General features: G+C 40.9%; 1 protein-coding gene across 4 annotated transcripts in view; it reads right to left on the bottom strand.

Moving 5' to 3' along the window:
- Nucleotides 1-22949, bottom strand: part of NPNT (nephronectin) — a 49122-nt gene extending 26173 nt beyond the window's left edge. For 2 of the 4 annotated variants that reach the window (XM_058838738.1, XM_058838740.1), the window contains exons 1-4: nt 22699-22949; nt 21304-21404; nt 13920-13970; nt 5532-5624 (exon numbers count right to left, since the gene is read on the bottom strand). In XM_058838738.1, coding sequence (XP_058694721.1) covers nt 5532-5624; nt 13920-13970; nt 21304-21404; nt 22699-22769 — 316 coding nt within the window. In that variant the 5' untranslated portion in view covers nt 22770-22949. The remainder of the gene's footprint in view (nt 1-5531; nt 5625-13919; nt 13971-21303; nt 21405-22698) is intronic. The other 2 variants (XM_058838741.1, XM_058838739.1) reach the window with 2 other exon arrangements.
- Nucleotides 22950-26417: the final 3468 nt, after the last annotated feature.

Raw genomic sequence — 26417 nt, 5'->3', positions numbered from 1 at the left:
GAGTAAAGCAGAAGACTTAAATGGAGTGAGAAAAGCTACATTCACTGTAGAGGTGAAGTTAGAGAAAACACTGATTCTAGACAACTACACCTGGAATTTTACAAGTTCCTAATGTTTGGGTTTTAAATTTGTCTTGAAACTCTGTAATCCCTTACTTTTTGAGAGCAACATTCCTTACCTTACTCTTTTCAGGAAAAATATTTTTAAATGACATTCTAAAACTGAGAAATATATTCCCTTTCATTTTGACTGGTAAAACACAGAGCCATCCAGAGAAAAATACATGCATCACACTACAAGTCACTGATGTAATCCAAACTCGGCTGTGAGGATGTTGCTTGTTATGTCACTGCTGTTCCTGAGAGCTCCTAACAGTATCATAAAACTTGCTGTCTTCTGATCTACTTTGTTTCCATCTTCATGGGGTCAAGGAATAGTGAGCACCATGCAGACACGGCCCTCCCCAGAACCCTTCCCCTTACTTCATTTTCCAAGATCTCAGGAAGAACAGCATGTTTAAAGATAAGAATACTTCCTGCTCCCCTCTTCTGCAAGAGGGTGGTGGTAAGGGATGTAATTTTCCATATCTTCCTGTGGTAGGCTGCACAGAAGGTTTCCAGGAAACCTGAAGGGGAATATTTTCTCCTCAAGTGGTGAGGAAGATCAGGTGAGCCTAAGCAGGACTTCAGTGGGGGAAGATTGCCAAAATAAGGGTTGGACCTGTGCATGATAAAGAAGGAGTGATGACCACCTCTGCAGTCCTCCTTCTTGCAGGGACAGCGCCCCTTTTCAGCTCTCAGTCTTTGGGAGCTGGACAAGATTTCAGCAGTTGCAAGGAGAATATACTTCTCACAGCAAGCACCAGTACCACACTCACAAGAAAGTACCTTCTGGGTTTGAGAGAAAGTACAGTTTGTCCTTTGAAAGCAGGATCTTCTGCTAGGAGTTGTGACTATAGGTGTATGCCTAGGCCAAATGGAAATGCAGCAGATGATTATACTAGAGGGCAAGGACAAGTTTTCATTGTGGAAACCTTTGTGTGAAAAAAGCTTTACATAAGAATCTCCAATAATAAGCAGATGAAAGCTCACATTTTGAAAGGCAAACTTCTCTTGGCAGAACAAAAAATAGAAGCTGTTTTTCTTTTTCTGTGAAACATACCACAAGTAGGCAGGTCCTGACAGACATTATAGCTGTATTAACATATTTATTACACATGCAATGTGCCGGTTAAAAATCTCATTGTTACATTCAAAAACTCTGTTAGCATTTGATTTCAATTCATAAACGTATCCCCGAGGAACCCATAGTATTGAATATACTGAGGTTCACTGACAACCATCATTTTGAAGTACGAGGGGAAAAAAAGTTCTCTTAGTCTAAAATACCTGTATTCTTCCTCTTTTCTACAAAATGCATCGCTTTACAAAATAAAGGCATAACAGAGCTAAGTATAAAATACCTAACTAGAAGTAGGGACAGAATAAAGAAAACTAGCACTGAAATTAAGTTGACAGGGCAGGATTTTAACAGTGCCTTGTGTTAAGTTCTAGTGTTTAAATTCCACTGCACTTCAGCTCCTAAGTTTAGATACACCTGATGACTTAAGAACAGTCATGCACTTACTTCCAGAGTTATGACCACAGACTCAAAGCTGAAAATAAGAATTTATGACTGTTCTCAGTATATCACCCTGCATAGAGTATAGATTACACTGTGAGCCTTAAAATACTGGATCCTTCTATAGGACTCTGAATTCTACACCACCATTTGATACAAAGTATTCTTATTACAGAAATAAAAACTCTGGTACTGACAAATAAGCAGCCATTAGTAACATACTATGAGAACAGTATAAAGTGCAGCACTACCAGAAAGTTTAACAAATCCTTTTAATTTCTTTGCGGGAATGGCCACTCATTGCCCTGCCTTTGAGAATTTCATTGTTCAGTCTTCTAATTTCCCACATTCCCTACACTTGCACAGCCAGTGCAAAACCAGCATTCTTGATTTCAAAGTAACACGAGGCAGTAGGGTATGTAAAAGCAGCCTGACTGTTTTGGCCACTATGGAAAGCAGATTTATAACAAATACAAGCTGCTGAGGACAAGCATCTTCTATCTAAAAAAATGAAATTAAATGTGAGTGCAAGGAAAGTACAAGAGTGTTATGCTGGCAAACCTGGATGTGACTCCTTTGCTGCACTGCACCACACGTGGTCTTGGACCGACTTCAGTGCACACCCAATAATGGGTCACTTATTTCCAGGCAGATTCAATGCACTCTGCTATTTTCTTTTAATTAGCTTCTGCAGACTTCAGCACTCAGGACTTTTTCTGCCTTTTTTGCCCTTCACCTAACTTGGATCAGGCAACACTGAAGTGAAATACTCAATAATACATTTACCCAACTCTGATAATAGAAAGCCAAGGACTAGAAATCAAGTAGAAAAATTAAACTGTTATCACCATACTATAAACAGTAGATCAGCTTTCATTTCCAGCAATTGCAATCACACTACCATGTCAACCTCATAAGAGATTTTTATCACCTGAAGAGTTATGTTCACTTAGTCTGATTAATCAACAGCTGCCAAATTCAGAATTTTTTTTAACCCTCATTTTGTACAACTTCCAACTTTATCTAAATCACAGTTTTGTCTTTATTTAACCTAATAAATAATTTCCATCCCTATCACTTTACAGAGGAACTCAAAAGAAAAAAAGGCAGGCTCTGAAAGGAGAGCAGAGGAAAGAAACAAATGCAAGTGACAACCAAGACTATGGTAGAGAGTCAAAACTTTTCAGAATACACACAGCAGCACCAAGGAAATACAACCAGCTATTTACTCTGCATGCTAAGGGTACTGCAGGTTCAGCTTTCATATCCCAGCCACTGATGGGTCTATCAGCCTCCACCCCCACTTTGCAATAAATTTCACTCCTGTTTGAAGACATGCAGAAGGGAGGAGTAAAACACCTGAAACACAGGACCACCTCACCCCTTGCTGCTACATTTCTTAAATGATGATTCAGGGAGTGGAATACAAGAGCTTCATTGCTCTGACCAAGTGGACTTGTGTACAGCTGCACATCTTCACAAGGTAGGGAGAATGCATAATAAAAATATGGCAATATGTATTTCTTTATTTTTAAATTAATAAATATACATAAGTATCAAGTGCTGACAAGAATTTCAAGCAGTGAACTTTGGAGCATTTTCCTAGAACAAACAGGGTAAGATAATAGAAAGTTACAGAAAACCAGCCTTAGAACTTTTTTGGGTAAAGACAAACCATTCCCACCTAAAGAAAGTTAACTTGTATGTGCTTTAGATTGCTAGCAAAAATTACAACTGCTTTTATTTGTCTTACTGAATAGTATTTGTATTTTCTTCAAGAGCAGCTACCAATTTTCTGATAAACACATTTTGACAGTATGAGTTCTGTTATTATCACTATAAATTAAGAGAAGTGACAGAGGGTATTTTCTCTCAAGTTTCTCTGTTTCTCCACTGCTTACAGCTTTAAAGCTGGGATCAAAAAGCCAGAAGGGAAATACTAAACTCATTCAGGAGATATGAAAGCTGTAGGGAGAACACATGGTTAGCTCTTGTGCAGTCACTGCAATTTGATTGCTGATGGTAGCAACATAATTTTAAAAGTATCAGGTAGTCTTAACTTCTGAGTGATCTAAAGTGAGGTATGGATGGTCACAGCAGCTGCAGTGGCACTGGAAAAGGACAGGCACCATCACTGAACAGCTCTGCTGTGAGGCTGCATTGATCTCTCGGATCAGTCCCAGGAGCACAGCCTGATCCATGGGGCACATGAACAGATGAGATGTAAAGCCTGTTTATCAGAGCTTGTACACAAAGAATGCCTTCCACCAAAAACATGAGCATACTTCACAGCCCAGAACCATTCCTGCATCCTAGAAAGACTTCCACCACTGCAGGGAACTCCAACATTTCCTCTGCCAACATTATTACTTCTGTTACTATTCTAGAACAGGACTGAGAAAATGGGCCACAGACAGAACAGGGCAGGTACAATAACAGAACTCACATTTATCCTGTGCCATTTGAATCTCCTCCCAGCAAAAGCAGACTCTGCATTCACTGTGCACTTCCAAGTCTCATCCAAACACTGAATCAGCACACGTCAAAAACACAAATCATGACCCCAGGAGAAGTTCAAGGGTCTCACCATGTAGTAGAGCAGCAGTAGCCACCTGAACTGGTGCACATTTGGGGCACCACAGTCAGGTGGCATCTCAGAAACATCTTCTACATCTGCCAGGGCAGCTTAGTCACCAACACCATGCAAGGATATTTCATCCATACTGCCCAAATGCTTCCTTTGATAACTCATCACATTTTTTCCTTCCTTAGCACTCAGTGGCAAGTAAATAGTTTAAGTCAAGACTGAAGCCTCCAGCAGTTTACAAAGCATTCTTTCGATATTGCTAAACTATTTACTACACATAAAACCTGTTACACATACATATAACTGTTAGTTCACTGCACTGTGCTCTAAAAAAGTTTTGGACTGGTTAAAACATGTGTAGAATAAAATCATAACACATCCTTTAAAATGTCAGCCCAAAGTAAGGGGGGAAAAAAAACAAAACAAGACAAGATAATGCAAGAGATCCCTGAAACCTTTGAGAAAACTGAAAAACACAACATACATTTCCACATCAGTTTGGGAAGGATTAGTATATCTGAAAATAAATTTGTATGTATCTTTAAAGAAAATAACTCAGTCTAACACATCATAAGAAATTCAGCAACATCAGGGTACATCCTTGAAGAAGAAAATCATTCCAAATATCACACTTTTCTACCATACTTCCTCAGCACTCAGAAAATGCACAATTTTTCCTGTAGGCTAAGACACCTGCATAAGAGATATAATTGAAATATCTTTGCATGTGGACATGTCTTAGCCATCAAAATCTAAAAATCACATATTACAATTCTCTAATTGTTTGTACTCTACGATCTTTATACCAATACATGCTTTGGATATAACTTTTGAGAAAAAAAAAACCAAAGAAACTTTATAGTCCCGTAAGAAAAGCTTCATCTTTACACCAACCCTTTAGTAGTTTAAAGCAATCTAGTTAGGTTCAGGATTAGAAACACTAAAATGAGAATGTTTGAATTATGAGGTTTTTAATTAAACAATTATTTCACTGTTCAAATCTGAAAATTGTGACTTCATGAAAAACAACAATCCTGACTATAAGGTTTAAACAATTTGTTTCCAATCATGGAGAGCAGGTAACTACACCCATGTATTAATCTCATTGATTGTTTCTGAATGAAAGCAACTTTTCCCTTGTATCATCCCACTGCAGACATCAATCTCTCTACAAATGTCAGTCCAAATGTCAAACTTGCTGCAGCAGCAACAGACCTGGTACAAGAGTTCATTACTCTGTAAATGCAGAGGACACGCACAGCATCAGTGGGGGTGGGTAGAGAGCTCAACAATTCCATGATTTCAAAAATAAATTCTTTCTTACCTTGGTTGCAAGTTTTTCCAGTGTATCCTGGGTGGCATTTACACTTGTTTGGCCCAATGCATTCACCGTGTTTGCACCCTGGCTGGCATATAGCTGCAAATAGAGGAATACTCATTATCTTTCCACTCCAGTCACAGCTGACAGTGCTTTACTTTGAAATAAGCAGCAACTACCTAACAAATAGTAGCACTGTCTATGTTATATACAGAAAATAAATGCAGAACTCCAAGAAATAATAGAAAGCCATTTTTTGGTACCTCTCTCAATATGACACTAACAAAATTCATAAAACAAACTTCCAAAGCTTCAATAACAAATAATAAAAGCATGGCTTTTGAAGAAATATAAGAATTCATGCACAAATATATTTTTGCTGATGTAGGATTAGCCAACAGGAATATTTTCCTGCATAACTGAAAAACATTTGACAGATAAAAATTTCAAACAGCATTTCTGTGTCTTTTGCATTAGAAATGCTTTTCTATTATTAAACCTACATTTTAAACCCACTGGAAAAATGCAGTATTTACTATGGTCTAAGATGTTGTTTATCATTATATGACAAAATGCAGATATGCAATCCTGCTGAGCTCTCTGCTAAAGCAAGATAGACACAAAATACCAGCATAACTTGAATAGCCTATAACCAGGATCTATTTACCCCCACTTAAAGGTCATTTCATAAAGTAACAGTATCATTTAGAATTTGCAAGTAACTAACAAGATCCAGCTGCAATATTAATCTGACAACAAGGGGCTGTATCATAAAACTGGATATATCAAGTAGATAATTAAACAGAAATCTGCCAGAACACACTCAAAAATGTAATTTGTCTTCTAGCCAAGCTGTTCAACAGGGTTGAATTAAAAAAACTTAAAAAGAAACAAGATAATAGTTTTGCTTGTGGAAGAACTATCCAAATACATTTTTGATGTTCTGAAAGACTTCTCCATAAGTTTCAAAGCATCCAGAACTGACAATTCCCACAAAGATATGCAGAGAAGTAACTGTTAGCATAGGAGTTTGCTCCAGTTTTAGGACTCCCTTTATTATCAGGCATGTTTTTTGTTTAGGCTTAGCATGTATGTGTAATCAGTGATATATCCTGAGACCATAAAACCTTGATTTAAACCTACAGCTCTGCTCCTGATTGGTCTTCCTAGTATGATGGTGAAGTCTCTTTCCAAACAATTGTTAAGGAATCTTAAAAGGCAACAGAAATGCAAGATTTTATATTTTTTTTCCCCAGTAAACACTGTCTGGAAACAAAGAAGTGAGATTCCTGTTAAGAGACACCTTTCAATGGAAATGTAAGGGAAAGAAGCTTCTCAGACTACCAAAAGGGTATGTTTCAGGATGTCTTTGGGTAATGGACAGGACTGACTGAAGAGCAACTGATCCATCATGAGACACTTCCAGAACATTGTACTTGGAAACACTTATTGGTTTTTTAGTCACTGTGGGCATAAACAGGACAAATGGATCTCCTTTGTTAAGAGTTCATTTAGATGCTGAGATTCTTATCTTCCTGGCATCACAGACCCAGGTCTAATCAGAGGTGATGGTGGCAAACTGAGAACTATGAAGACCAACTTAAAGACTTCAAAGCAACCAGGGGAAAACAAAAGTGGTGATCAAAACTACAGCAGAAAAAAAGAAATTGCTATACATTTTTGAAAACTTGCTTGAATTTTCAACTGCGCTTTAGAGATGATCCATATTGGGAAGTGGGATACTCTTATCTAAATCAGCTCTTTTTAAGAAACAAGAAGTATCATGGGATCACTTTGGCATAAAATATAACAGTTCAGTAGCTGAACCTGTGGCAGCTTTAGTTTAGCTGAGTTTTTTAAAGCCTTGGTCCCTCCTTCAATTGCACAGATTGCACATTAGCAGCAGCTCAGATAGAGAAAAAAAATATCTCATACTTGAAGACAAAAATCACTTTTACTCCAAGGAAAGTTTCCTAATGACTAGCAAACCACTATCCATAAAGTCAAAGTCATCATAGAATGCTAGGATTTTTGCACATTAAATGGGTATTTGGAAACCTTTGTTTGCTGCCAAACACTGTTCTTGAAGAAAACCTGTTTATTAGAGTACATTCTATGAACTTGGACTACTTCAGCATTATGAATCTTACTTAGACACAGCTGAAATTCAATACAATATTACAAGTGAAGGATTTCTATATACAGGAGAAAAAAGCTTTGCAGTAGGCTTAACAGCATCTGTAGCTCGGCCAACACCACAGATAAATCTGATGGCATTTCCTGTGAGGAATCAAGCCACCCACAGGAAAAAACTTGTGTATCTTCCTATCAACTTTATCAGGGCTTTGCAGGGTGCTCAGGACTAAAGAATCAGATGGTTCAGCCAAGTCTGCATGCCTGGCTGGGGTCCCCACTGACCCCTACCAGAGTGATCAGGCCCAGAAGGGTGGGTCAGCTCCAGCTCTGCCATCTCCAGCATGAAAATCCTTATTCAAAGGAGAAGCTGCCCATACAAGGCAGCAGATACACTCACTGACTCCCAACAAGCTCTATTTGAACACTGGCAACAACCAGACTCAGGTACAAAAATAAGTTAAAGCCAGACTTCCAGCATTTCTTTTAATAGCAGACAACTATTTCAGCTGTTTGGCATGAGTCTGAGCATACACTGCATGTGCTGATGTGGCTGGGTGTTTTAATTCTCCACTCTACTTGTTTTCTTGCAAAGCCCCACATTCAACAGAACAGAATACTTCAGTCACTCCATCCACACACAGACAAGTGGAGTTTCTGCATTTTTTGAAAACAAGTAGACTCACAAGTAATGGAGAAGAAAAAGTCTCCCAATTACTACTTTTCACCTCTTGAAAATTTAGAATTTCCTCCACAACCAATAAATCATCATTTCCTTCCAAGTGACCCACATTTACAATGACTGAAATAACTCATGCCCCTGGATTTCAGCCTGTTATGTAACACTTGCTCCCCTGCTAGGGAAGAAGGAAATGTAGACAGGAGAGTTACACCAGGATGAGAAAGTCACACTCTTACAAACATAGGGCAGTGAAATCCAGAAGAGTCTGGAAAGGGCGGCCAAAAATCAGGAAAAACTTTCTACTCTTTATAATAGCAACTGTTGTAAAGTTAAAATTAAGCTAAATTTATACCTATATAGATATATACCTATATAATAAATATACATACCTATATAATAAATATATAATAAATACCTATATAATAAATATATTTTACCTATATAATAATAAGCTAAAATTATACCTTCATAGACAAGTGCCACTCAAAATGAGACTGCTAATTTACTGTTGAATCAGTACCAAAACAGACCTACCACATCTCTAAGGATTACTTTCTGAAAGCTGTTAAGCTTCACTCCCACTGGGTAGGAATGTGGACTGACATAGAAAGAAAATCCTAAGCACAGCAATTTTCATCTTCACTTCAAGACTTCAGTCAAGTCTTGCTTTTTCATCTGTGCCACAGAATAAACTACAACTAAACTTTCCTTTTCACTTTATTGATCAATTCATTCAACAGATAATCAGCAAAAAAAAAAAAAAAACAAAAAAAAAAACCTCTGGTCTTATGATTATTGGTTTCAGTTGGATCATTTGAAATGCTTTTTGTTTTGGTCAGATGTGACAATTTGCTCTCAGTTCCCATTAACTTCAAGGAGGTATCCTAGAGCCTTTTATTTGGCAATACATCTGAGTACCTATTTTCAAAGTTGGCAAGAACTACCTTTTTCCTCCAAAATAAGGTGACAAAACACCACATTTTAAGTCTCAAACTTCAGGACAAATTAAACTTCCTGTGAAAATAACACAAGGAATTGAAATGTGAATGGGTGGTTTGGGTTTATAATTGGTTGTTTGTTTTTTCTTTTTTTCAAGTGTGGGAGAGTGGAAGAAAGAACTTCTGGTGAAATGCACATGCTGTTAGCATGCCTTATGCTTGTGCAAAAGCCAGAAGCCAATCTTCCAAGCCACTGCTTGCTGTTGGTGGTATCCAAGCATGACTCAATCACTCTGAATTATTATTTTTTAATTGTTGCATAAATACAGCAAATGAAAAGCACATCCAATGAATTCATTATGGGTCTGTAATGCTGGGGGTTGTTTTTCATTTTATCTCTATTTTCTCACTACACACAGCTCCCTCAGAACTGCTTTGGCAGGACCCAGTCTCTGCACTAAGCTGCCCACTTTTGAGGACATGGGTAACTACCACACGCTGTCCCCTCTATTCCTTCTCTTCTAGAATTTTAACATTAATGATCTATGTATTGACTACCAAACACTGTTTGGTGGAGTCCTAACCAGAAGATTGCACTGCCTGGTTCCTACCTGAATAATTCCTCTTCATTTGTGGCCAACGATGGAAATCCCTGAGTTTTCTTAACGGACTATCTCTAGCAATTCTCTTTGGTTTTCCAACACTCCTAGCTATGTTTTTCATTAAAACAACATGAAGTATAACTCTTACATTCTTTTTCTCTGCTTTGCCTCCCAATTTCTGAAATTTTTTTCATCTCTCTGAAGTCTAAAATTATGCACAGAAATACCTGCATCTGAAACAAACTATGCTAACCATCTGCCTGAATGGCCTTGTTTCTGCCCTCTCTTCCAAGTAACATACAGCCCCCTATTTATTCTGACTCCAGATCTCCTTAAAATTCAATTTGCTCAGGCACAGCAAGTAATGGGTGCAGCAGCCCAGAAATGATTACATAATGTATTCTGCTCCACAAACCTTTATTGGATCCTCTTACACTGCTGATTGCAGAACACATTTCCCATCTTCAGATCATTTCTTACATTCCCCCCAGTGCCAGCTTTCTAACAAGACTTGCATGTGGTGAAAGAAGCTTTCCTCTACCCTGCCTCCTTCACCTGAACCTGGCTGCCTGTGGTGCTAACAGACCACAACACCAAGTTCCACAGTACTTCTCTCCCTCAGAGTCAGCTGCAGCTCACATCTCTCTTTCCATTTACTTTTTGCAATTCTTTGTAAATTATGCACTCACACAAACATGCTCAGGAAAATGAAACTGCCTTATTCACAGTAATTTTGATCTAGGACCTCAAAGTTAGTTTTTAAAATAAATCATTGTAGATCTTTCAGAGTTGCATATTTCTTCTTTGCTCAACAAAATACTTCAATTACTCACAACTGCAAGAGAGTGCATAAAGCCTCTCCCACCTCAAAGTTACTAGAAGGGGGTAAAAATACATCATACCCATAACTCACATTAGAGAATTATCTCTGAAAAAGTGACTTTGCTTCCCAAATTAGTGTATTAGTAGTCACTGAATATATCTCTGAAGAGATTAGTAAGCCTGACTAGGGCAACTGGGTATTAATTTTCAGATAATTTCATCTGCACAACTCTTCTTACTCTATTTTTTTTTTAAAGATAATAAATGTCCTTGACCAACTTCTGTAACTAGAAACTGACAAAAACATCAGACAAAATGGTAGTATCTAATGTCTGAATATTTTTTCAGAAATTACTTGCCCTTATTTGTGACATTCATGCTGTCAAAACACGTGTTTTTTATTTTTCAGATTAAGTTTTTAGCTGAAACATGCATTCCTTTAAGTAAGCAGCTCCTTATTTTTCATGCACAGCTCCAACACTTGCCCGAGTAAATCAGTTACTCAGCTTGCACATATGATTCTGGTAACAGCACAATTAACATGACAAACTGCAACCAGTGTGGGCCACTCACTGCAGAGAATTCTTGGCTTGGCTACGACTGCTGCCAAATGTGTTTCTAAACCACACAGACAAATCCAGACCTTGGTTTATGAATGCCTTGCTGTTCAGAGCAGCACTACACAGCATGCATGGCTTAAGCATGGGTAACACTGAAATCAATAGGATTTAATGAAGTCAGTAGAAGTTCATCTAATGCTTATACACTTAAAAACTCTTTTTTAAAAATCAGCAAAAATCTGATCTAACACACACAAAATTAGAAAAACAAGAAATATTTCATGCCATGTCAAGATCTGTGTTTGCATTTCAAGTGGTTCACTAAAACTCCATAAAGAATGGTGCTTTTCATCTCGAATGCCTGTTTGTAACCTGAATTTTTCTACATGTCTATGGAATTCCAACAGGTAGAAACAGGATAGCATGAGTGTCTCTGTGCGGTGGCAGAAGACAAACTGGGTCCTACTGATATTTTGTTTATTTAAATATAAAACATCTACTGGCTTCAGCAGAGTAGCTTCTGTATCACAGTAATAAAGCCGATTTCACAAACAGATGAATGGTGCTTTGCTCCTCCCTGTCTCAGACCCATGCCTCTGCCACAGGGATATGCAAAAAGAATCACAGAATTACTAGGTTGGAAGAGACCTTCAAGATCATCCAGTCCAACCCTGCCCTAACACCTCAACTAGACCATGGCACCAAGTGCCACATCCAGTCTTTTTTCAAACACATCCAGGGACGGTGACTCCACCACCTCCCCAGGCAGACAATTCCAGTACTTTATCACTCTTTCTGCAAAAAAACCTTTTCCTAATATCCAACCTATATTTCCCTTGGTGCAGCTTAAGACTATTTCGTCTTGTTCTGTCAGTTGCTGCCTGGAGAAAGAGACCGACCCCCACCTGACCACAAACACCTTTCAGGGAGTTGTAGAGAGTGATAAGGTCACCCCTGAGTCTCCTTTTCTCCATGTTAAACAACCACTCAGCTGTTAAACAGCTCCCTCAGCCATTCCTCACAGGGTTTGTGTTCCCAGCCCCTCACCGGCCTCGTTGCCTCCTCTGGACACACTCAAGGGTCTCAATGTCCTTCCCAAACTGAGGGCCCAGAACTGGACACAGAACTCAGGTGTGGCCTCACCAGTGCCAAGTACAGGGGAAGAATGACCTCCCTGCTCCTGCTGGCCACACTATTCCTGATACAGGCCAGCAGCCACTGGCCTTCTTGGCCCCCAGGACACACTGCTGGCTCATGTTCAGCTGCTGTCACCAGCACCCCCAGGTCCCTTTCTGCCTGGGCACTGTCCAGCCACAGCATCCCCAGCCCGTAACATTGCAGGGAGTTATTGTGGCCAAAATGCAGGACTCAGCACTTGGACTAATTAAACATCATCTTATTGGACTCTGCCCATCCATCCAACTGTTCCAGGTCTCTCTGCAGAGCCCTTCTACCTTCCAACAGATCGACACACGCTCCCAGCTTAGTGTCATCCTCAAATTTACTAATGAAAGACTCAATACCCTCACCCATGTCATCAATAAAAATACTGAACAGAGCTGGCCCCAGCACAGACCCCTGAGGGACACCACTGGTGTCTGGCCCCCAGCTGGATGCAGCACCATTCACCACCACTCTCTGGGCCATCCAGCCAGTTCCTAACCCAGCCCAGAGTGCTCCTGTCCAAGCTGTGGGCTGCAGCTTTTCCAGGAGTGTGCTGTAGGAGACAGTGTCAAAGCCTTGCTGAAGTCCAAATAGACACATCCACAGCCTTTCCCTCATCCATCTGGCAGGTCACCTGGTCATAAAAGGAGATCAGGTTGGTCAAACACGACCTGTCCCTCCGAAACCCACGCTGGCTGGGTCTGATACCCTGGCCATGCTCTAAGTGCTGTGTGATGACACTCAGTATAAACTGCTCCATTACCTTGGGGGTACTGAGGTCAGGCTGGCTGGCCTATAATTACCAGGATCCTCCTTCCCACCCTTTTTGTGAATGGGCGTCACATTGGCCAGCTTCCAGTCATCTGGAACCTCCCCAGTGAGCCAGGAACAAGCAACCCACATCAATTCCTAAGCAGCAGCGGACTACAGCCTTGGGTAGCAAAGTGAACTCTGTTGATTTCATTTTACTCTAACATGCCAGGTCCTTCACTGCTGGAGACCAAGGGCTGTAAAGTTTCCCTGTTCTGGGAAGAACAACCTGTAGTGGAAGTGCAAAGCAGGCAGTGGGGGGCAACAAGTGCCTCAGCCATCCCAAAATCACCTCCCACTGCACATGATTCAATGCCATGAAAGCAAATTAGGCCTCCTAGGTCTGACAGCTTGTAAATGCATTGCTGGGAGTACAAACAATTTTCAGAAAGGGAAAAATATTGCACAGGGCTTGAGGGTAAAATAAAGAAAAGGACTGAAAAGGGAAAAGCATCTTATTTTAGAAAATAAGTGTATCATTGGATAGTCATCTGGGATAAAATAGCCCTGGTAATTTCTTTCCCCCCTCATTTTCCCCAAATCAAATGCTTAAAAAAATGAAAAACAACAAAAAATTATCTTCTTGTCACATATTATAATTTCCACGTAAACTTATGACTTCAAGGCCATAACTCCAAGTCATAACCTTGTCAAAATTATTTCAAGAAATATGTTTAGCTAACCTTTGGGCTGGCACCTTAGGCTGGCTATTCTCTGCCTTAAGACGTAGAACGCTGCAAAACAAATATCCAAAAGAGAAATTCCAGCTTTTTTTTTTTTTTTGCTTTTTTTTTTCTCTGTAAGGAGGATGGACTTGGCTGTGGGTTTTATCAACTTGTTACATTCCTGGAGAATTACATACATTCAACATTCAGAGCTTCTCTGAAATAAAAAAAAATTCTGGTACACATTTAAAAATAGAAATACATCAGTATTTCATTATTAGATTTAACAAACACATTCTCATACATAAGAGTAATTAAATATAATGATGTGATGCTATTCTTATTCAATCAACTAATGAACTCCCCTTTGTCAAATTTCATACAGTAAGTAGTTATAAAAATTCTCATGTTTCACAGTTCAGGTTCAACACGTCCATCAACAGAACACAAATGCTTTTCTTAAAGACACAGTATCCTTTCTTTTAAGTATGGGTATATATTTCTAATTTAATGCTGTGTCTCCACAGCTCAAACACAAAGGCTTAGCATCTGGATGCTAATTTGAGAGCAATTAAAATCACACCCACTTGTATGTATCTGAACATCTGCAACCAATAAACGTGTTGGCATACAAATTTACTGGTCATTTTTATAATGGTTGAAAATGTAGTGTCATTCTAAATTAAAAGTAGCACTGAGAAACATTTTCAGTTCTTGCTACCACATGAAACAAGATATGCTACAGAACTGAAATAAGATGAAAACACAGATATATGTTTCAGGCTATTTGAAATCAATTTATTTGCCAATAAATTTAATGCTAGCAGCATGGCTTGTTAGACTACACAGCCTTGTGATAGCAGGCTGGGACAACAACAACAGCAGCTCTTTGTATTTGAAGCAGTGTGTGACCAACACTTAAGGGTTTTCTATGATTGCAACTTATACTAGTTTAAATTAGTTTTAACTAGGAAGTCCCTTTGGTTACAGTGGAAGGAAGCTCCTCAGGTTGTTGCAGAGCTTTCAGAGAAGATGCAATTACAAATATACTACAGTTGTGATAGGTCAAATCATGTTACTGATGACATTTCCTCAGAAAAAAGTGGGCTGCAAAACTACTAATCTGCATATGAAGTGCATGAAGAATGCAGTAGGGAAATGGAAAAGGATACTGTATCTTTAACACAGTAAATTCATGCTTTATAGGCAAAAAGGTTCTAAACTGGGGAAAAAAAACTGAATAAAAATAGCAAAACCTCATTTTTATTCTTGAATAGCAGTGTAAAGCAGTATTGCAATTCTGTATAAAATGCCTTTTCTTTGAAAAGTATCAGGGATGCACAAAAATATCAATCATTTTATAAGAAGCAGACATGCTTCATATCAGTATTTATTAAACACTGCCAACAGAATGCATTAATTCAGACTGTGATCTTGCAACCACAAATTCAGTAGCAGAACTCTTACTGACTTTAAGGATGTTTCTGCTAGTGGATCAGCCTCCTGGAAACCAGTACTTTCACAGCTCGTTATTGACACAATCATGGTTTTATTTTTGTGCATCGTGGGCTATACAGAATTGCCATTTCCACTGAAAGCAAAGTAATGTGCAGGAAACAGAAGTCCTAAGCAGCCCATGGCCTCTTCTCCCATTGATGTGTAGGATGATTTATATGGGTAAACTCCCAGCAGCTTCATTGTTAGCTATACAAAATCTCCTTCTATGCATCAATGAGAGCACAGCCACTGCTTCCTCCCCTTCCCACCCCTGTAAAGAGATTGCACAGAACAGGTACACAGCCTTTGAGCTCATTAGGAAAGGAGCAGCAGCACAGACACTGCAAGAGCCTTTCCAAGGGTTGTGAGAAGGCAGCAGCATGCACAGTTCCCAGCAAAGCACTCAGTTATGCCTGCATCTGCTATACATCAACTTGTACAAGCTCCTCTCTCTTGCAAGTCCTCTTTATAACTTCCTGAAATCATATGCTTTCTACTAGGTTTGGCTAAATCTAAATGCCAGCCTGACATCTTTCAATTAACACTTTTTTGATGATGCAAAGTTAAGGGGAGGTGTAAACTGATGGCTTGACTTTATACATTCTTGACTGTTCTGTCCCTAGGTCTTTAAGCCAGTTGTGGTGGAAAACAACTTTGTTGACCTATTCTGGATTTGCTTCTTAGGTAAAACACTCAAACCTCAGCACAGGGAGATAACCAGGTGGAGTTATAACTGATGGGCTCTCTGAAAGAGCACACTGATCTTCATCACCCCTTCTTGAGAGAGGTTGCATGATTTTTTTTTTACTGTTTAAGGAGAATTACACATAGAAATGGGTGAAGTCATCAGATACCACTGCTTATCAAACCCATGGTTCAGTTAAATTTTAGTCCTGTTAAGCATCTTCTGTTGGTCAAACTTTCTATCAATCAGACATGATCTGCTGACTCCGACAGTCACACAGGCTCTGTCAGCAGAGGATCTGACAGTAGAGCTGTATTTGTTTATAGAAGCTGCAGATCTAGTCTCCTCTTCTGTACCTATGTTAACACAGCAAAAGGAACCATTTTTGCCATCACCTCTAGCAAAGGAGTTGTCCAAACTGTAATCCAGAATGAGAATTCAAGCTACCTCATATTGCCTTCCTTTTAAAAATCCTGCTTAACCTTTTAAAACTATGTTAAAGGATTATCTCTTTCTACAGCTTTTTGCTGTTAAACTGCAGCTAAAATTTTGAAATAATCTTTACATCTGTAGTGTACTTTGAACATATATAAATGGTGTACAAATCAATTACAAACAGACACAGCCAGGTTCAAAGCAGGAGTACTTTGTTTATGAAAGACATTCACAGGTGGAAACCATTTTTATACCTTTTGAAAGAACTACCGAGATATTTGTAAGCCAGCTAAAAAAGAGGCAGACAGACCATTAGTTTTAAGCATAGTTTTCAGGGAACCTGGATAGATGAGTGGCAAAAACACCCACAAAGAATTATTTTTTGCATTTCTGCAAGGATACATGTCCTGACTTGGTCTTCCCTTTGTCCTTTAAAACCCCTTGAATGGGCTCTGGGTCAGGACAACACATTCAGTACCACAGATGCAGTTGCCTTACAAAGCAAAAGAATTTAGGAATTAAAAATGCACTATTGACACCTGCTTTCACCAAAAATACTCTGTCACAGAAAGTCACCTCCCCTGCTCTGAGAAAAGAAATCCAGAAGAAACTCCTTCTACCCTCACTTTTGCTCTGGGTTATAGCTCAGCTGCATGCACAACAGTAAGACACAAAGCAAGGCAACAACAACCCTATTTTTACACATATTTCATAAGGTGCTTTATCAACACACCATCTTTCACAGAGGTTTTGTGTGATTACTCCCTCTTACAGCAATTACTCCCACTCCTACTAATTAAAGTGCAAGTAAATCCCAAAGGCTGGGCAACAACATGGGATTTTTGGACTAATTTCAAGTGGGATATTTAATATCTAACTTTAGAGCACTGATGCTGTGAGTCCCTCAGTGTAAAGGATCAACTCTATCAATGATGAGGGCACCTCCTGGGAGCAAATAGTTGATGTTCAAACATAACTTCTGTTGTTTCCAAATTAGCCTTTCTACACACTAGGTTTAACTAATCTGGTTTACATACCAGATCAAAATCTAAGAAAAGCTACTTAGTTATGTTAATGATGGAAGATATGCACAGTTCTAAATCTAAGCCACTAAACAAGTGTGGATGGATTTTCAATTTACAAGGACTAAGAAATGCCAGTGAATTTGAGTTAACATTTGTTCAGACCCTTTGAAAACATGTCTATACTTTTATCAATCTCAAAATCCATCTAGTGCCTAAACATGGATCCCACTTGGGTGTTCAAAACCTGCAAGAAAGGAAAAGACAAAAAAAAATCCAACCTGTTTCAAGGGTCTTGATTATTTCAGTTTGAAGGACACCTTCTAAGCACATTTACTGGAATTTGAAAGGGCATTTGGGAAGGGAATTTCATGTCACTGCAGAGCAAATATTTCTACTGGCTGAGATGTTACAGCTGACACTGGCAGGCTCTGGAAGCAAGTTTACAGACAGATCAGACCTACGTGCACGAGTCTTGATTGGTGTAAAGAGGACAGAGGGGACGTTGTAAAGAAAGAAGTGCAAATTAAAGGAAGGCCCTATTTCAGCTTCTTCCTACATGTTTATAAGAGCAGAAGACAGCTGAGTTATGCTGAGTGGCGTTGCTAAGCAGCACTGAGCATGATTATGCTCCATGTGCACTCCTTTGCCAGTCAAAGGGACATAAAAGGAATAACTTCACACTTCACAAAACCAAGTTTAGCTAACAGAGTTCAGTTTCCATTTGCAACTCTTTGGATGGATTATGGATGGAAGATCAGGAGCACGGAGTCACCAAGGCTTAAGGCCCTCATGGCACTCATCAGCTGCACCACACTCCTGCTCTGTTAGAGCTGACATCCAGGCTTAAGCAATTAAACCATTACCTCAAATCATGCAGCTGGTTGAAACAAACATTTTTTTCTGAAGAGCTGTGGGCAGAGGGCATGCCCACACGTGCTTGGTGGGGCAGCTCAGCTGGACAGCAGAAAACATATCCAGGTATATTTGTGACCACTTGCCCTTGACTCATCACAGTTCAGAGGTCTCTGCAGGCTGGGACCACCCTGTCATGTATCTGTGTGCCTGCTCCACTCTGGCTCCAGCATGGCTCTCACCTTACATTTGTTGTCAGAAGGATAAATTCAGAGATAATTAGTGTCTGCATGGTCAATTATGCATGAGTAAGCAGGTGAGAGAGTCCAAAGGTGCTGTAGCAGTTGCAGGCATACAAGGATGGCTCAAGCTGCTTCGAAAAACAGCAATTCCAACTCACTAATAAAGAGCTCAGCATTATTGCCTAAGTAGTTGAAGCTTCTTTTTTGGAGACATTTATAAATTGTGTCTCACCACTAATTTTTAAGCCTGACTCTATAATTGTTTTCCTTGTGCAAACAGAACTTATACTAAAACACCAAAGAAAATGTACGTCTAGTAGAGAAAGCCTGACATCTATTTATGCCACTCATTTTGGGGACAGAGCTAAGAGCTTTACCTTTTACCAGGGAGAAAGCAGAAGAAATAATCATGCACTTGGCTTTTTGGAAAATTTTCAGTGATATTTCTTTGTACAGTGAAATATCCAGGTTTTCCTCTGAGGCCAGGAATGTTGACTTCTGTGCCAGGTTAATCCTTCGTACTGGGTACCACATTCCCAAGGTGGAGAGTTGACTACAGATTTTCTATTTGGCTGCAAGCACTAGAGAGATTCACTTCCATTTAGTGTAATCTCCTGCTTTGTGATATGTCTGGAATTTTCAACACCCACAACTGGGGCAGATTTTTATGTTTTATTTTGCCAATAGTTTGTCTCCCATTTAAAACAGAAAAGGATTGTTTTAGTAAAATTTTCACCTAAATACCTGAGACTCTTCTGACCGAGCAATTCAAAAATTATCAGCATGTAAAGAAAAAAGAGGGGGGAAAATGCTTTTTGACACCTAAATGATAATTGGATTCCTTTGAAAGTCTGGTCCAAATTACTGGAGAAGATCCCAGAAAGTACCTATTACATGTCTTCTAAATGTGCATGGAGACAAATTTGTGAATAATGGACTAAAATGCAATGGAAGGAGGTGAGAAATCACCTACCTTTAGCTTTAAGGGAAGAAAAAAAATAAACATTTATATAATCTGGAAAAGCTAGTACTAAAAATTACTGTACTGACAAAATTCAAAGAACAAAAAATAAATTATACTTTCTGTGTATTATTAATTTTGTCTCATTTCCAATTTTTAATTATGAATCTTTTGATAGTATCACTTTATGCTATTCCTCTCTCCCAAGGTCATAAAAATGCAAACACAAATCAGATTTGGTAATAATGAGAAACTGACTTCCACCTAAACATGAGATGTGATTTATGGTCACAACATAGGAGACAACTTGTCTAAGAAAGAGTCACAGTGACACAGTAGTCTGGACTCTTTTGGTTTTGTTTTGTTTGTTTTTTTTAAACAATGCAAAATATTGGTATTTGCCAGTTAAGCCTTCATAGCCTCAAACATTTAAACACACCATGATTTTCAAATAAAACTGCATCATGAAAGGTGGCCATAGATCCCATTGCCTCTGGAATAGCCTCAATCAACCTACTATGCATTCTTCTTCTTTAATATTCATACCAAGGAGCAGACTACTTGTTACCACTGAGAGCCCTAAAACCCAGAATTATTCATGGTATGGCCTGAGAGGTATCAACCTGAGAACTCTGCATCAAAGAAACAGTATCAGGGATGCTGTATTCCAGAAGTACTTTCCATCATCTTTTACTAGTCATCTTATGTATCTATTAAACCCTCAGGGCTTCTAAGATACTTTGAAAGAGAGAAACCAGTCTTGCTGTTTACAGATTTGAACAAAACCTTTGCTGAGAGTTGCATTTCCAAGGCTTTTCCTATCTTTTGCCAAATATTTGCCCTGCAGACTATGAAACTTACAGCATTTAACACCTGTTTTTCTTTGAAAATGGCTTAGCAGAAAATCATCTTGTCCACATACCTTTGTGTCTAAATTTAAAGAAACCACTAAATAAATAAATAAAGCTAAGGACCAGTGTTTATAGGCTTGCTCCTGCAAAAACCTCAGGATGCCCCTCATGTATGAGTGTTAAACACATCAGAAAGCATCCACAGTATCAAAGGTTGTAATTTTACCAAACTGAGGTCTCTACATCACTTCTAACAATTTTAACTTCTACACTAACTGCATCCACAGAATTCCTATTGAAGGTGTAATTAATGACGAAGACTTATCTACTAGTTTATCCTGCAGTCATATCAAAGAGTCTAGATATATGTGAGAATCTCAAAGATGTTTCTCTTCACGTGTGACCCAGTAAAAGGATGCTGTCAGGCAGATTTATTTCTTTAGTTTGGGGTTACTGAAAGAATGCTTGAGCTTAATACTTAATTGGAACATTTCCATCAATTTTCTAAGTGAAACATCAGTAATTTTGTTTTCCTTTTGGATGCAAATATCCCCCTACAGTGCCTATAACACTGTAGTTACAGCAGGCTATCAGATCAGAGCACAAAATGAAGCAGAAATCAAAAAGAAATTTACAAATTCTCATTGCCCTAGCTCCATGTTACCTTACTTTTTAGCACCGTTAAAAACAGACAGAATTTAAACATGACAGCATCCTTCTAAGTCAGTCAGGCGCACACGTGCAAAAGCCTAGCCCTGCATTGTAAGGATGTGTGTGAACATGTGAAGACGTGACTAGGTGTGTCCAAGCCTTATCTACAAGTGACTAGAAGCCCCAGCAGCAGTGATACTCACGTTGGCACTGTCCCCAGGACACGCGGGCCCAGCCCCAGCAGCAGTCGATTCTGCTCCCAAACCGACACAGTCCTGCAGACGACACTATTTGTCTGGGCCACCTGTACAAGACAGTTCAACAAAGCCTGGTGAAACAGTTTGAAAGTAGCTACAATCATACTAGAGTAAAAAACAAAAAAAAACTTACCAACCAAGCAAAAAAACCCAAAAGACAAAGAACAGCAAAAACCTCTCCTGCAGAGAGATGCATTTTGGGGTTTTTTTACCTTTTTTGAAGGGAGTAACTGCTCTCAGCTGAGCCTAGGATATTTCTATCATTAATACTTGGTTTAGTTCAAAAAATGTAAATGACAATAGGTGAGGAGGGGAAAAGGTAATTGGGATAACTGAGCAAAGCCTGAAAAAGCTGAAATGCTTTGCAGTATGCTCACTGCTGCCACTCCCAGGCTGGCACTGAACCGAAGTTCAGAAGTCTGAAACAGAATTTATAGTATGGAATAAACGCCATCATAAAGTTTAGGCATTGTTTCAGTTCACAATATATGGCAAAATTTTCTCACTGATACGGCCAAACGTTCTCACTGAAACATAAAATTAAAAAAATGAATGAAAACAAAAGATTCTTGGACTGCTAAACAGAAATTAAACATACAAGGAGAGCTGTAGTCTTCCCTTGTTCCAAGGAAAAGATACCACGGCCTCACACAGTTATAAACTATTGACACGAATCGGAAATGTCTTTTGACTGGAATCCCGTGAGCGCTGCATTTGAACAAACCCTGTAAAAAAAGGAGAAGCCCTGGGGAAGGGCGGGGGTCGGGCTGGCCGCTTGCCCCGCACGGCTCAGTGCCCGCTGCCAGCGCCGCCGGTCGCGACACCTGACACGACAGGACGCGACACGGGCGCGGGCACACGCGCCCCGAGCTTCGTGTCAAAACTTGACTCGCGATCTCCGCCGCCGTCTGTTTCGAGCGCCTCCGGGCGTCAATAAGCTAATTTTATTTCTACAGCACGCGATGCGCTTTGTTTTTAATTCCTGCGGGACGCAGCCCCGCCGGAGCAATGAACTTCTCTTGCAGCTAAGCCCGTGTTTCGGCTGCCGGGCGAGGCGCGGCGCTCGGCGGGGCGGGAGGCTCTGGGGCCGGCGGGCTCCGTGCCGGGAGCGGCACCGGCGGCCCCGCGCCTCCACCTGCGGCGCCGCCCGCACCGGGGATCGGGGGCTCCGGCCGCCCCGCCTCGCCGGGGACCGGTGCCAGGCAGGAGCCCGGGGGCCACCACGGCGCCCCGCGTCAAAAAGGGGAGAGCCCGGGTTCCCTCCGCTCTCCCCACGAGGGAACCCCGACTTCGCCCTGCCCGGCCGGTCCCGGCCGCCGCCCCCGCTCTCCCCGCGCCTACCTTCTGTCAAATTCCCCGGCCGCCCCCAGCGAGAGGCAGGACGCCAGGAGCAGCCGCAGGGAGAGCTCCATGGCCGGCGGGGGCTCCGCCGGCCGCCGAGGCGGCCCCGGGCGGGCGGACGGGCGGTGGCGGCGGGGGCGCTCCCGCTGCCGGGCGGGCGGGGGTCCGGCTGCCGCCCGGGCCGGCCGCACTGCCACAGCTCCGGGCCGGCGGCGAGCTCAGCGCCCTCCCTTTCCCTCTCCCTCTCCAGGTCCCTGCCCGCCCGCCTGGCTGCCAGGCGCAGGAGGCGCGGCGCGGGGAGCGGCAGCGCCGCCCGCCCCCGGCAGAGGCGCCCGAGGCCCGCCCGGGGCCGCCTCCCCCGCCACGGGCACCTGGCGGGCGTGGGACACCTGGGGCGGGAGAGAGCGGCAGCGAGCCCCAGCTGCTGCGGACAGCGAGGCACAAACCGCAGTCTGGGGGCACCGAGGAGGGTGGGCTTCTTCGTCATGAGCTTTTGTATCTTGAACTTCCTGAAGGAAGATGGTTACGCCCTCCTCTCTGCAAAGCTCCCGTCTAAAGGCAAGAGCGTTACGATTTGGCCTTCTTTTTCTAACCAAACCTCCCCAACAACAAAGCTTTTTTAAAGACTTACAAGGTGTATATGTTTTTTTTCCTTTCTCAGACACTCCTATTAATAGCTCTCAGGTGCTGGCATGTGTGACATCAGGTGTCCCAGCCCTCGTCCAGAAGAAAAAGTGACAAGATTAAACACTAACCACACATCGTGTAATATGCTTGCACCACTACCAACAGCAATGACTGTATCTGTACTACTAACATGTATCTGTGCTACTAACATGTTAAAATACAGCCCTTATTTTTGTTTGGTTTCTATGAACTACGGCTTTGGGACTTGCCAAAGGACACTTCTAATAGCAGCCTGTCACCAGTTTAGGGTCAGAGCTGATCTGAGATCTCTCTGAATACAGATAGATGGGGTCAACCACTTGGACTAAGTTACAGCATTCGTTTGATTTGTGCCCACATCAAGGCTAAAGCTCATCAGCTGTTCCTACAAGGGTCTGGCTGTAGCTTAGAAGCAGCAAACAAGTATTTTCTCTGGTTTGTGCTGTAACACAAAGCCAAACCCTTCAGGAAATAGTTGGATATCAACCACAGCTTAAAGCTTCAGATTTCAGTTGGTTGTTCTGAGCAGAGCATTTTCCACCCTCAAAACACTTCACCGATAATTCAAGTAATACTGCACAAAGGTGGACATATTTTGCACATGATACAAATCGTGGCAGTAAGCCTTCAAAACTTACACCTTTCCTCAGAATGGTTTTACCACTTTCTGCTCACATTTGAGCAGAAGACCCCCTCCAATGCTCCTTCTCCTCTTTTTTTCATCTTTTCATGACCACACAATCCCCATGATAAGCTTTCTGTCCACAGCATCAGCCCACAACATCAGTCCAGAAATTTTCAGACACAGAGAAAAAACAACTGTAGGAGCTACAAGGGGATGATTCAGCAAAGTGCTTCTACCTGTGCTCAGATAATATGCAAGCCCCCTTAGAGTACTCAAATAAAAAAAAATGCACTGAGGACCAAACCTGGTTCCCTCCACTCACATGAGAAGCTGATAGTCAAGCAGAGAATGCAGTGGTGCTGCTTGGGAAAGACAGAAGAGCATCTGGCTTGTATTAGATCCTTGCTGAAATACAGAGCTGATTGCCAGCTCTTGACTGATTGATAAGTGTTATTTTTCACTTGGATGTGTGATGTGGTATAACAGACCACGCATAGTGAAATCACTGTCAAGATTTAATGGGCAAAAGGGGGAATAACCTATTTGTGATAACCACAAGGGTTTTTTTTTCTGCTAACAGCATCCGCATGCATCTTTCCAGCTTGCAGTAAAAAAAGCGTTCCCAAACTACACAGCAGCTGAGTCCAGGACAAGTGCCAAAAACAACATTTGAACATCACTCTGAATTAAGGTCTACGGCAACCTGACACTTTCCCTCTCATGTCCAAAGGGACATGTCATAAAATCAATTCCTTTAATGCAATGCTACATAATGGTACTTAATGTTCACAGCAACTTTAAAGCACCCACTATTCCTTTAAAGCATGTTCACTCACGAATGGCAGTAAAATCATTTAATCTCTCCAGGCTGCACTGAGACTTCCTCAGCAGCCTGTTTGGCTCTCTTGTATGTTAATACTAGTGAGCTGGTCAGACATGGTGCCTACTCAAATTAAGATTGTCTGCTCTTGGTTAACTTCTGCTGCCTTTACAATTTGTTTTGGAACATCAGCCCAAAAAAACAGTTAACCAGTTGCTGAAAGATCACATATTACACTTCCATACCCATCAGTGGGACTGAACATCCACTCACTTACAAATTCATTTGTTTTGGCAATGGTTTATCATCACTAGTGGAGTTTTCTTAACATGGCAGTTTCTCATATCCATGACAGTAGAAGGATTACTGAGTGAGCTGTCAAAGAACCAGGCCTCTTGAAGAATTAAAGGTGTACTAAGTTGTGTGGGTATTCATCAAGATACTGTATAGAAGATGGAGATGGAGAAGCTGTTGGCAGTATGACAATAAAAAGCCCTTTCATGCCTTATGTTTAGCAAAGCAGTATGAAAATCTGGCAAAATGCAGATGCCAGCGGGTGGGCTGACCTGATGTCCAGCAAAGCTAAGCCAACAACAGAAGTCCAGCAGCTGCACATCAAGCACTCAGATGACTGACTCGAACAAGTGTCCAAAAAAGTTTCTTCAGAGATACAGGTAAGACACTTGGTTAAGCATAACACGATAGTCAGGTTTTTAGCTGCAAATCAGCAACAATGAAGCAGAAACATGGAGGAAAATAGTATTTTGTACAGCAATGTTGCTGTCCTTGTGTATAAAAAAGGCAAAACTCATAGGAAGGGGAATTTTGCCTGAAAAGGTGTTCATTTTATGCAATCATAGTGATCCTTCCTGGTTTTTTTTTACTCTTCTCCATTCCTCCATAATTACCTTTATGTTTCTCATGCCAAAAAAGACACACTATCAGTCATTATCTTCGTCTCAGACTTCTAGTCTCACGGGTATATTGAGCTCAGATTGAGACCCTTCTATGCAAATTAAGACCCTAAACTTGGTAATATACACTGTGGTGAGAGCAGAGGAAGAGTTGAAAATACTTGCAGCTGAAAATACCTGCAGCTGACCATGCCATTAGCAAGCCCATTAGTTTCTGAATTATCTATAACTTCCCAGGGAATGAAGTGCCAGGTATATATCCTATTCCTGTATTCTGCACCATAAGTGATGAAGGCACATCTGACTGCACACAAAACTGAATTCTGGTGATAAGGCAGCAGAGAGTGAGGAAATGCTTTGAGAGAGAGGCTTGCTAATTCTGCTGCAGGGAGGGTAAAGCTGGTGAGGGCAACTGCTGCTTCTGGGATGGCGAGTGTGACAGAGTGACATCTGGCACACTACAGGTTAACTACACATGCAGGAATGTGTTCAGTGCACTGCTCTGACAGTAGTGATGTTTCAAAAATCCACAACAGTACAGTGCAGAGTATGTTTGCAGTGTGTACTCCATTAAAGAATCAAGAATCACTGTCATGTGTCGTACATGTAACTGGTAATACACAGAACGTATAAACAACAGGAAGTTGTTCCAGTTCTAAGGAAGACAAGCTTATTTACAGTTTTGTTTAGTGAA

The sequence above is a fragment of the Poecile atricapillus genome, chromosome 4 (genome assembly GCF_030490865.1).
Source record: "Poecile atricapillus isolate bPoeAtr1 chromosome 4, bPoeAtr1.hap1, whole genome shotgun sequence".
NCBI classification, from domain to species: domain Eukaryota; kingdom Metazoa; phylum Chordata; class Aves; order Passeriformes; family Paridae; genus Poecile; species Poecile atricapillus.
This window is presented reverse-complemented; position numbering and strand designations above follow the sequence as displayed.